General features: G+C 38.8%; 1 protein-coding gene across 5 annotated transcripts in view; it reads right to left on the bottom strand.

Annotated features, from left to right (window-relative positions):
• CDC42BPA (CDC42 binding protein kinase alpha) overlaps positions 1–12637 on the bottom strand; it is a 336523-nt gene that overhangs the window by 204029 nt on the left and 119857 nt on the right. For all 5 annotated transcript variants that reach the window (XM_074949164.1, XM_074949160.1, XM_074949163.1 and 2 more), the window contains exon 4: positions 9138–9233. In XM_074949164.1, the coding sequence (XP_074805265.1) occupies positions 9138–9233 (96 nt within the window). The remainder of the gene's footprint in view (positions 1–9137; positions 9234–12637) is intronic.

Below are 12637 nucleotides of genomic sequence, written 5' to 3'. Positions count from 1 at the left end.
ATCTTGGAAAGGCAGAGATTTCTAGGCATAAGCAAGGGATCTCCAACTGTGTTTAGTTTGGGTTAGCTCTAAAGGACATAGAAACTTCTATAATAAGTAAACTCTATATTATCTTTTGAAATCTAAGACAAAGTCATTTATCTGCTTTAACCTTGCAAATAACAGTTCTTTTTCCTAGTTAATAAATCTTTTGATAATTTATTACAGTATAGGCTACAAGCATTTTCTTTGGTTTAAGAGCTGAAATACAGTTGACTTGGGGTAACAGACTGGTCCTTTTGGTACTGGGAGTAACCTGAATATCGTTATGATTTTTGATGGAAGGGACCATCTATCACAGAGACAAACTTGCCTGTGTGGCAAGACAGACTAAGAGTAGTGTCTGTGACTCCATGTTAAGGCTATTATAGTCCTTTAGGAGTTCACACTTGTTACTTTATTTGGTGAAATCTAATTATAGAACATACAACCATTTGTGGGTTTGTGTCCTGTTCCTGGACAGTCTGCCCTGAGTTTGGAACTCACACTCATGAGCCACTCCAGATAGCATGATGAAACCTTTTCTGTGAAACTCAGAGGCAAATTTGGATTAATTACACACTGTGTGTGGAACAGACTATCTGGACCAGTTGAGGGTAGGAAAACTATTTATGGTTGACAAAGATTGCTAACAGTATGGGTCCCCCTGGAAAAACATCCAGCTGGATTTGAAAATAGTCTGGATAATCTGCATAGGACCAAACTTTTCAACACCTATTACAGAAAGCACATTATGATAATATAACCTTGATCATCATGATGAAAGACTAATTAATTGATCAAATTTTCCACCAAAATTCACAATAATACTTGAAGGTCTCTTTCTCAAGTTCATTACTTTATTTACTATTTCTCTATCTTCAAGGAAAATAGTGTATATCCACGTTTCCAATCATCTGTCTTTAGAGTAGGATATAGTGATGTAGGAGTAATATAGCACAAAGGTATGGTGCTGTATATTTTCAATTTGCCTATTTCTAACTTCAATGCCAACATTTTGTGGATAGTCAGTTTCATGGATGTTCCTTCATAGGAAGTCAATTTTCCTTTTTGTGTGTGTGTGTGTCTTTTGAACAGCAACAGAGGAATGAAAAACATTTAAAAATAGGACAAAATGATTGCCAAAACCAGAATAATTTGGCAGGAGAACTCAGGACAGGTGGGGAATCGTGTGCCTTGCCCGACTAAGAGGTGAGCAAGGGAATGGGACAGGGGGATCTCCCCAACATTAGAGTCTACATCTGTGAGGAATAACTTTTACCCCTCCATATTTGGTCACCTTTAAGGTTTTTTGTTGACAGTTTTTAGACACTGTTTGAAGAGGAAACAGATTCTGCTGAAAAGAAAAGTAGTTTTGGATCCTGTGTTTTAGAACTCCACTGACTGTAACAACTTGAAACAGTATATTGTGACATTCTCCTGGGAACCATTTTTAAATTTACCAATTGTTGTGGAGAAATGAATAAAGTCTTTCCACAAAGTCTTCAAAATATCGATAATCAAAATGTTACTGTGTTGCTGTCTGCCATTGAGTTGCAAACCTGCTATGCTGCAAGATGTCTTGCCAGCATGCCTTTCACAAGGCAAATAAGCTATGGTCACCACTGCTCTGAAAAATCCCAGTGAAATCACAGAATATCAGGATTGGAAGGAACCTCAGGAGGTCATCTAGTCCAACCCCCTACTCAAAGCAGGATCAATCCCCAATTTTTTTGCCCCAGATCCCTAATGGCCTCCTCAAGGATTGAACTCACAAACCTGAGGTTAGCAGGCCAATGCTCAAACCACTGAGCTATCCCTCACCCTCAAATGAGATGTGTAATATCGGATAGCCTTCCAGGTAATACTTTTTAAAAGCTGACGTGGTTGTATACAGAATGTGATGATTATTAACTGATTTGCTGTGTAGTGGTTTTGCTCTCATCCATCCATGCTTTAGTTATTGCTAGGATTAGATTGTTATTGGTAAATGTCGGTAAACATCAATTTTGCTGTACACACACACAAAGAATATTTCCACCTTAATAACAGAAATTTACAGACAGGAAAAGAAAGAAAAATGCTGCTTGAGAACGCAGAGTTTGTATATTTTGACATGATCATGACAATTTGTGTTTTAACTGTTATAAAGCTTTAACTTTTTGAATCTCAACATCTACTCTCATTAAATAATTATTTTCTGACCCGCCTCCATAATTTCCCACAACTGTGAAAATTTACATCAATCAAAACAGAAAAAAAATGCTTAAAAATAAACATTGATATTATCCATCAAAATTATAAATAAACATTGAATTCTGCCAAGCCTAGTTATTGCTGAGAAAGAATGCAGGAAAAAACTGCAACAGCATTCCTTTTTCTTCACTGAAACACGATCTTGTGTATTTGTCTATAGCGATCATTCACCTTTTTTAACACAATATTTTTGGAAGCCATTAAAAAAAATTTAGTTGATGCAACCATAAATACAAAGGGATTTTTTTTGTTTGCTTGTTATACAGCACTTTTATATCTTCATTCTACTACAAAATAAATTTTTCCAGGTGTAACAAAAGCAATAAAGTGATGATAAAATATCATCTAACACCCAGGCCTGGAAGTAGTCACATTGAAGTTATTGGGACTATGTGCTTGAAGTTAAGGGTGTGCATGAATATTTTCAGGATCAAAGTTAAATTTGTAAGGTGAATTTTTAATGCAACAATGGAGTGAATTCTTTAGACAATAGACAAACCACTGCCCCAAGTATTATCATTCATTCACATAAATGCATTATTTTTTTCTTCGAAGACCAAGATCATTAAGACGATCAAAAAAAGAACATTACAAAGAGGAGATTTCTATTTTTAAACTGTTCTTTATCTATACAGCAGTAACGTGCAGTTCAATGGATTTCACGAGTTGGTTGGCTGGTCAGTTCTCATGTCAGCTGAACAGTATAGAGGTCACCAAATGTCTTATGTGCCTACATCATGCTCCATCCTGAGCGAAGTAGAAGAACTAAAAGCTGAACATATAAATTCTTTATATAGCAAGTATATACATCTTTCTACCCAATATAACTCTGAGGAATTCTCAGATATGCACATAAATTCCTTGGTTCTCGTTTGGCAGACGAAATAAGAGTTAGCCAAGGAATCTTTCAACCAAAGATGATCTGATTCTCTCATTTCAAGTCATAGAATCATAGAATATCAAGGTTGGAAGGGACCTCATGAGGTCATCTAGTCCAACCCCCTGCTCAAAGCAGGACCAATCCCCAACTAAATCATCCCAGACAGGACTTTGTCAAGCCTGACCTTAAAAACCTCTAAGGAAGGAGATTCCACCACCTCCCTAGGTAACGCATTCCAGTGCTCACCACCCTCCTAGTGAAAAAGTTTTTCCTAATATCCAACCTAAACCTCCCCCACTGTAATCTAAGACCATTACTCCTTCTTCTGCCATCTGGTGCCACTGAGAACAGTCTAGATCCATCCTCTTTGGAACCCCCTTTCAGGTAGTTGAAAGCAGCTATCAAATGCCCCCTCATTCTTCTCTTCTGCAAACTAAATAATCCCAGTTCCCTCAGACACTCCTTGTAAGTCATGTGCTCCAGATTATTTTTGTTGCTCTCCACTGGATGCTTTCCAATTTTTTCACAACGTTCTTGTAGTGTGGGGCCGAAAACTGGACATAGTACTCCAGATGAGGCCTCACCAATGTCGAACAGAGGGGAATTATCACGTCCCTCGATCTGCTGGCAATGCTCCTACTTATACATCCCAAAATGCCGTAAGCCTACTTAGCAACAAGAGCACACTGTTGACTCATATCCAGCTTCTCGTCCACTGTAACCCCAGGTCCTTTTCTGCAGAACTGCTGCTTAAACGCTCGGTCCCTAGTCTGTACCGGTGCATGGGATTCTTCCATCCTAAGTGCAGGACTCTGCATTTGTCCTTGTTGAACCTCATCAGATTTCTTTTGGCCCAGTCCTCCAATTTGTCTAGGTCCCTCTGTATCCTATCCCTACCCTCCAGCGTATCTACCTCTCCTCCCAGTTTAGTGTCATCGGCAAACTTGCTGAGGGTGCAATCTACGTCATCCTCCAGATCATTAATGAAGATATTGAACAAAACCGGCCCCAGGACCGACCCTTGGGGCACTCCACTTGATACCGGCTGCCAACTAGACATGGAGCCATTGTTCACTACCCGTTGAGCCCGACAATCTAGCCAGCTTTCTATCCACCTTATAGTCCATTCATCCAGCCCATACTTCTTTAACTTGCTGGCAAGAATACTGTGGGAGACCATGTCAAAAGCTTTGCTAAAGTCAAGGAACAACACATCCACTGCTTTCCCCTCATCCACAGAGCCAGTTATCTCATCATAGAAGGCAATTAGATTAGTCAGGCATGATTCGCCCTTGGTGAATCCATGCTGACTGTTCCTGATCACTTTCCTCTCCTCTACGTGCTTCAGAATTGAATCTTTGAGGACCTGCTCCATGATTTTTCCAGGGACTGAGGTGAGGCTGACTGGCCTGTAGTTCCCCGGATCCTCCTCCTTCCCTTTTTTAAAGATGGGCACTACATTAGCCTTTTTCCAGTCGTCCGGGACTTCCCCCGATCGCCATGAGTTTTCAAAGATAATGGCCAATGGCTCTGCAATCACATCCGCCAACTCCTTTAGCACTCTCGGATGCAGCACACCTGGCCGCATGGACTTGTGCTCATCCAGCTTTTCTAAATAGTCCCGAACCACTTCTTTCTTCACAGAGGGCTGGTCACCTCCTCCCCATACTGTGCTGCCCAGTGCAGTAGTCTGGGAGCTGATCTTGTTCGTGAAGACCGAGGCAAAAAAAGCATTAAGTACATTAGCTTTGTCCATATCCTCTGTCACTAGATTGCCTCCCCTAATCAGTAAGGGGCCCACACTTTCTTTGACCTTCTTCTTGTTGCTAACATACCTGTAGAAACCCTTCTTGTTACTCTTAACATCCCTTGCTAGCTGTAACTCCAAGTGTTATTTGGACTTCCTGATTTCACTCCTGCATGCCTGAGCAAGATTTTTAAACTCCTCCCTGGTCATTTGTCCAATCTTCCACTTCTTGTAAGCTTTTTCTGTGTTTAGGATCAGCAAGGATTTCACTGTTAAGCCAAGCTGGTCGCCTGCCATATTTACTATTCTTTCTACTCATCGGGATGGTTTGTTCCTGCAACCTCAATAAGGATTCTTTAAAATACAGCCAGCTCTTCTGAACTCCTTTCCTCCTCATGACAGGTTTCAGAGTAACAGCCGTGTTAGTCTGTATTTGCAAAAAGAAAAGGAGTACTTGTGGCACCTTAGAGACTAACCAATTTATTTGAGCATGAGCTTTCGAAAGCTCATGCTCAAATAAATTGGTTAGTCTCTAAGGTGCCACAAGTACTCCTTTTCTTTTTCCTCCTCATGTTATTCTCCCAGGAAGCTCTGCCCCTAGTTAGTTCCTCCAGCACTTGCACCATGAAATTGCCCTCTACACTTTCCAAAAACTTCCTGGATTGTCTGTGCACTGCTGTATTGCTCTCCCAGCACATATCGGGGTGACTGAAGTCCCCCATGAGAACGAGGGCCTGCAATCTAGTAACTTCTGTTAGTTGCCTGAAGAAAGCCTTGTCCACCTCATCCCCCTGGTCTGGTGTTCTATAGCAGACTCCCCACTCAGTTCTCTAAGATCTAATTCTCATGTGTGAATACTCTTGTATGCAGAGATTAGGTGGAAAAAAAAGAAGAAGCATACTCCTAAAGGGACTTAAAAATACTCTAACCTCCAAATGATGACTTTTTTCAAGCACTAACAGACTATCCTTTGAGTGACAACTGAATCAAATCAGCAAGTGTGCACATTTATAACCACACTCATACAAGAGTCACAAGTCAGCATAAAGAATGTGAAATAGGAAACAGAGCAGGTCCAAATATTATTATTAATTTATTCTGCAACTCCAGCAAGGCCACTGTATCTACAATTTTTTTTTTACTGTCTTTTAATGGTGAATAGACAAAATAATACAAATACCATGATGAAAAAGAATTCACTCCACAGAAGTTGTTAAATTGATATTTTGGACCAATATTCATTCATCTACACTCCAACACAGAACAGTAAATAAAACAAACTTAAAATTTACATTTGTATTAGTTTACAATATTAGTCGTTCAAAATATTCTCCAGTTTCTGAGTAACTTTATAGCAAATCTGAAAAATATTGTAACCCGATAACAAGCAGCTAAAACACCCTCAATTTTTATGATAGCAGTAAACCTGTACATGAGACATTTAGAAGAGACTACAATATGCTGAAAGAGAAACTTAGATATCATCTGCAGAAATAAATTAAGATGCCACTAGGACACAGTAACCCCAACTCAGTTGTGCATATTTATATTATGTCAGAGTCTTCTTCACAAAAATGTTCCTTACATTTTTTTTTATCCTTTTGCTTTCACAGTTGTAACAATAAAAAATAAAGATATAAGGAAAAACTGAGCTGATTAAGCTGCAGATTGAAGTTTTCCATTATAATAAAAACTGCACTACCAATAAATTGAGCAACATATCCCTTTTTTAACGTGTGCAGACCCAACATATCTATTACAGTATATACTCGTTCATTAGCCCATTCGTTTATAAGCCGACCCCCCATGATGGACAGGTAAAAATAGTAAAAACTGTATGACCCTTTCATAAGCCAACACTATATTTCAGGGGTTGGCAAACTTTGGCTCCCAGCCCGTCAGGGTAAGCTGTTTTGTTTACCTGCAGCATCTGGTGGCATGGAGCCCCTCAGCTCCCTGTGGCTGCGGTTTGCCATTCCCAGCCAATGGGAGCTATGGGAAGTGGCACACCACTTCCCGCAGCTCCCATTGGCTGGAAACAGTGAACCGTGGCCCCAGGGAACTGAGGGGCTCCATGCCTGCAAACGCTCCAGGTAAACAAAACAACAATGTTAGATATTCAATTCAATGATTTCATAGAGTTTAAAATCATCAAATTTTGGTGTAGACCCATTATTAAGCCAACCCCTGCTCTTTGATGTGTCACTTTTTTACCAAAAAATATTCGGCTTATGAATGAGTATATACGGTAATTATTTTTATATACTGCACATGTCACTACTGCACAGCATCACAATGCTTCCACAATTAAAAATCAAACATCAATTTAAAAAAAACCTGTTTAAAAGGGTAGAAGTGCAAATTAAGACTGTTAAACTCCAGCAATAAATACATATTTAACACAAAGGCATTCAATTCAGGTCATAGATCTGCCTAAATTCTGTATCACAGGTACTTTTCAAATGTATATTTTATCACAAGAAAGAAATAACATGCTCAAAGCACATATTAAAATACTGAGAATCAGACAGTTTTCCTACCTTTTTCTCCCAAATGAAACACAATTTGCAAAACTAGCACATGTTAACAAACCATCAGTGATAAAGAATGGAAGCAGCTCTGTGCTCAACGAGTATATTAAGGAAAGAGGCTAGATTAAAATTAGTTCTGGCAGGCTGCAACTGAATATATAATGTTTTCTTCGTAATACTGCTAGCAGTCAGAACACATTTATAGTTTTTACTGGTCCATATTACTCAATCAGGAAATAGAAAACCTGGGCCCTGATCCTGTTAACAGATACACACAAAGCAAGCCCTGAACCTGTGCCAAGACCAACTGAAGTCAAGGGAATGCTGCAAGATTGCAAAAGGCTGTGCTAGTGCATTCAGCTGCAGGATCATGACCAAAAGCCCCAGTTCTGCAAGTCCTACATTCATGAATTTCCTTTACCTTAAGGACCAAATCATACATGCTTTACTCCAGTAATTTTACTGAAGTTAATGTGATTTCATCTGTGAAATGACCAGGAAGTAGCCTTTAGTTGCAAACTGGGACTTTTTATATATAAACACCTACTAATGACAATGCTAAACAGAAGTAAAGGTGTAGTAAGACTTCAAAACTACCAATTTATATGTATCGAGTGTACTTTACAAAATAGGAAAGTAAATATGATAAGGTTAGCAACACAATTCAAGTATGCTACATTTATTTTTTAAAATGACAAAGATTTAGTAAAATCTGATTATCCTTTATTAATTTTCCTTCTTGAATCCTATATATTACCTAACAGTTAAATGTAATATGAAAGATTAGATTCTTTCAATGAAATTTATGATGGACATACATTTTAGACATGTACATCAATTTAAGTTTCAGCATCAGCATGCAATAATTCATTTTTCTATGAAGAGTACCAAACCACTCCCTTTTTAAATGACTAAGAAACATAACAACCCAAACTTTTCAGAACAAAACCAAAAGGCATTCCAATTACATTTCAGACATACTTCTTAACATAAACGTATTTAGATACTTTCATCTGCAATTATAATCTTCAGTTCTATGCAAATTGATTTTTTTTGAAAGTGGCTTTTCTAAGTTATACAGTGGCTTTCTGTTCCCTTCTGGGACTTTTGTGGTTAAGCCCCCCCAACCAGCAGGAGGAGACAGTTCAGAATTGAAATTATGCCTCTCTACTCTTTGCCAGAGCCCAGTTGGGTGAATTTCAAATCAATAGGACCATTCCAGTGCCAAAATTTAAAAACAATAATCAAGATTAAACAAACTTTATATCTAACTCTAATTTCATAGTAGGAAAAAATTTACTGCTACTTCATTCTGTGAATCAGACCACGATTATTGAGACAAAGTAAATGACAAGATTATAGAAAAGGTACAGTAATATAATTGCAAGAGCACTCCCAAAAGAAGAATAGTTAGATTACCTGATACCTACTGGTCACAGAAGTCTGCCCAATAATTGCAGACTCATACAGAGATAAAGCAAACTAGCATCTTGAGATATTCATGGCCAAATTCACTAAACCCCCTGCCTAGTTTCCATACTATAAAACTCTATGCACAATAATGCATTTGACAAGGTTTTGATGCATATGGAGATTCAATTTCAAATAAAGGGCTAACCACTGCACGCACACACACTATATCTGTATTTCAATATCAGACTAAAAGCCTAAAATCACTTTAATAGATATATAAAGGAACACTCACTAAATAGTTGTCATCCTGGAAGGCATAGTGCAATGTTGTGATCCACTGGTTATCTCCATTCACTAGTACATCCCTCTCTTCTCGAAAACAGGCTGTCTGAAGGGGGCAAAAGAATATTTTAGTTACAATAAATGTATGTCATGAAATGGCAATCAAATACATAGGATGACATTACAAGGTACATTTATCCCCCTTCAGTAAAAGGCATTTAATCCACACTCCTGACATGTTGGGAACATGGGGCCAGTAGTGTATCAACACTTTACATCTATTTGGAGTACAACTGTACTTCCCAGTTATTGTTCTTGGGATGAAGACAGAAAAAACAGACTCTTCTGCTCACTGTCTCCAGATCACAGGTCAAAATCTGCTCTCTGACCTGTTCATGGGGAAGTCAATGAGATTATATTATGGTATCCGAGGGCAGAACTAGCCCTACATGTGCACAATTTCTTCTGTGAGCTATATATGTTTCTATTATAAACACTCATTTTCAGGATTTATAACTTGTCCAAAAAATTACAGCCCACACAACTGTACTGCAAGATTGTTTGATTCAGTACAAAACAGTGCTGTCTTATCTACAGCAACAAGACAATGTCAGATTCTCACCCCAACCTCTGTATTTGCTGCATTGAAAAAATACAGCAAGATTCTTTATTTTAATCAGAGCTGCTTCTCTGTGAGACTATTTGCATTATAAAATTTATAAGCACAAATATATTTATATAAGTACCCAAACACAATGACCCCTATAGTAATGCAATTGAAGTCCACAGGAGTAGGATCTGGCTCTACATATTATGGGCTTATTTCATAGCACTGTCACTTCACGTTTACAGTGGTACAGTCATATTTTATATATGCAATATTTTTCTAATGATTATAAATAAAGTAACCTCCAGCTACTTCCATCTTCCCCTCAATCTATTAGTCAAACTAGCTGATTTCTTTTTGGCATCATATCTGAGGGTTTGGCCATGTTAGAATTAAGTTGATGGTGAGACATCCAGGAGGACATGTTAGAGACAGGTTGAGATGCAAGATGGGATTGAAAGAAGCAGATTTGCAAGTCATTGGTCTAAAGATGGTAGTTGAAATCATGTCAGCAGATGAGATCACCCAGTGAGAAGGTATAAAGCAAGAAGAGGAGCAAGCCAAAGATGGAGTCCTCTGAGATCCCACACAGGGTAGGAAAGGGGAAAAGGAGAAACCACCAAGAGATGCTCAGGAATCACTGGAGAGGTAGGAGAACCACAGGAGCACAGAGTTGTAAAAGCCAAGGGAGGAAAAAATGCTGAGAAGGAGAACAAACAGTGTCAAAAGTGGGAGACAGATCAAAGTGATTAGAGTCCTTGAGACTTGGTGAGGAAAATGTCAGTAGCAATCTTGGAGAGAGCAGATTTGGTAAACTAGAAAGGAAGGATGCCAAACTGAAGAGGATCCAAGATGTAACTGCAGGACAGGAATTCCAGACCATGGTTGTAAATGATCTTCAATGAATTTGGAGTGAAAGCCAGAAGAGGGATAGGATGATAGTTGAAGAGGTAGATGGGGTTTTTTAGTTTTTGAAGATGCAGAGACCTAGACATTCTTGGATTTTGAGTGGGAGCTGGCTAGAAAAGGATGAAAGCGAGAAGGAGATTAGTGGATAGATGGAGATTTGGAGGTGATGAGAAACTCTGCCAAGATATACTGTAAATATTCTGCTACTCCAGATACACATTTAATCAGTTTCAGTCAATTTCATCATCTTAAACCATACCCTGTGTCTTCACATTTAAGCAATAGCTTAAAGAAAAATCAAACCTTTTCTTCCTTATTATTTTTTCAACCTCATTTCCAAAAACAGCCAAATACCAAAATGAGTATGACAGGTTTCAGAGTAGCAGCCGTGTTAGTCTGTATCCGCAAAAAGAAAAGGAGTACTTGTGGCACCTTAGAGACTAACAAATTTATGTGAGCATACGCTTTCGTGAGCTACAGCTCATTTCATTGGATGCGTTCAGTGGAAAATACAGTAGGGAGATTTATATACACAGAGAACATGAAACAATGGGTGTTACCATACGCACTGTAACAAGAGTGATCAGGTAAGGTGAGCTATTACCAGCAGGAGAGCGGGGGGGGGGGGGGGGGAAGACCTTTTGTAGTGATAAACAAGGAACGTCCGAGGAACAGTGGGAGGGGGAGGGAAGGGGGAGGAGAAGAGAATAAACATGGGGAAATAGTTTTACTTTGTGTAATGACCCATCCACTCCCAGTCTTTATTCAAGCCTAAGTTAATTGTATCCAGTTTGCAAATTAATTGAGTATGGTTATTGTTGGCAGTGAACTTTGGAGAGGAACAAATGAAGAGTGCAGCTTAATGATTTTTGCGCAGAGCTGAAGCTACACTTATAAGAGCAACCAAAACACACCAAACCTTGTTTTGACCACTAAAATGAGCAAATGTGACACAGAGGTCGGAAAGAAGAAACACTTACTCACTTTTTACACCTGAAGAGTAACACTATGCAAGAGAGAATAGGAATGACTGATGCAAGATTCAGTAATAAAATACACTGCACAATAAACAAAAGATCTTTATTGGGAGTCAAATGAGAAATAGCATGAGGACAAAAAAAGAATTTGGGGGAAGAGTGGTTTGGTTTTGTTTTGTTTAAGTCTTGCCAGAAATAGAGAACAATGAGAAACTAGAAACTCTTTGTTGTTCCCACAACATAATGACAAGTAAACAAACTGCATGTTAATGCACAGATGCATGGAGCTAGTTTCTACAGTGAGTCTATCTAATATTTATTGTGCCATCGTATCTGACACAAATTCACAAAAGATCTTACATTCCTTGAGCACCCAAAAGACTCCTGGATGTGGAGGAGAATGCCTGGAGCTGGCAGCAATTTTTACTACAGTAGATCATATTTGAAATTTTAATAGCCTGGCGGAGAAAGCTGGAGCAGCTCTCTCACGAGTACCACTTTGTCTTGGGCTCCTGATCTTCTCATATTACTCAACCTCTCCCTGGATCCTCAGCCCCACTTCATAGGTTCCCTCTGGATGAAACTTTTCCAAGTACACAAATCCTGAGGCTTACAGTGTGGATTCGTTTTTAGGGAAGATGTGTATCTAAGTCTCTTAGATGGCTTTGACAATCTCAACATACACACATCAAAAGTAAATGTTTAAAATGTATATGTATAAAAATAAACATTTATTTTAGATGTGTGAAATCTGCTTTAACTTGTAATATCCCTTGGGTTCCTTCTAGTCTAGATAGAGTAAACAATACTACTGGGTGCCTCTCCCCAGCCTATCAGGCCAAATTTTCTTGTACTTCACTTTTTCCTTGACCTGTCTGGCCTCCACTCGGTGGACAGCTTCTCTTGGACTGCCAATCCTTCCCTTCCCCACTTCAAACGTTCCCAATGCTTTCTGTGGGTCTACTACTGAATTATGTAGGGCCATCAACAAATAATGGGGCTCATTATATGGTAAAT

Source organism: Natator depressus, chromosome 3 (genome assembly GCF_965152275.1).
Source record: "Natator depressus isolate rNatDep1 chromosome 3, rNatDep2.hap1, whole genome shotgun sequence".
Lineage (NCBI taxonomy): Eukaryota > Metazoa > Chordata > Testudines > Cheloniidae > Natator > Natator depressus.
This window is presented reverse-complemented; position numbering and strand designations above follow the sequence as displayed.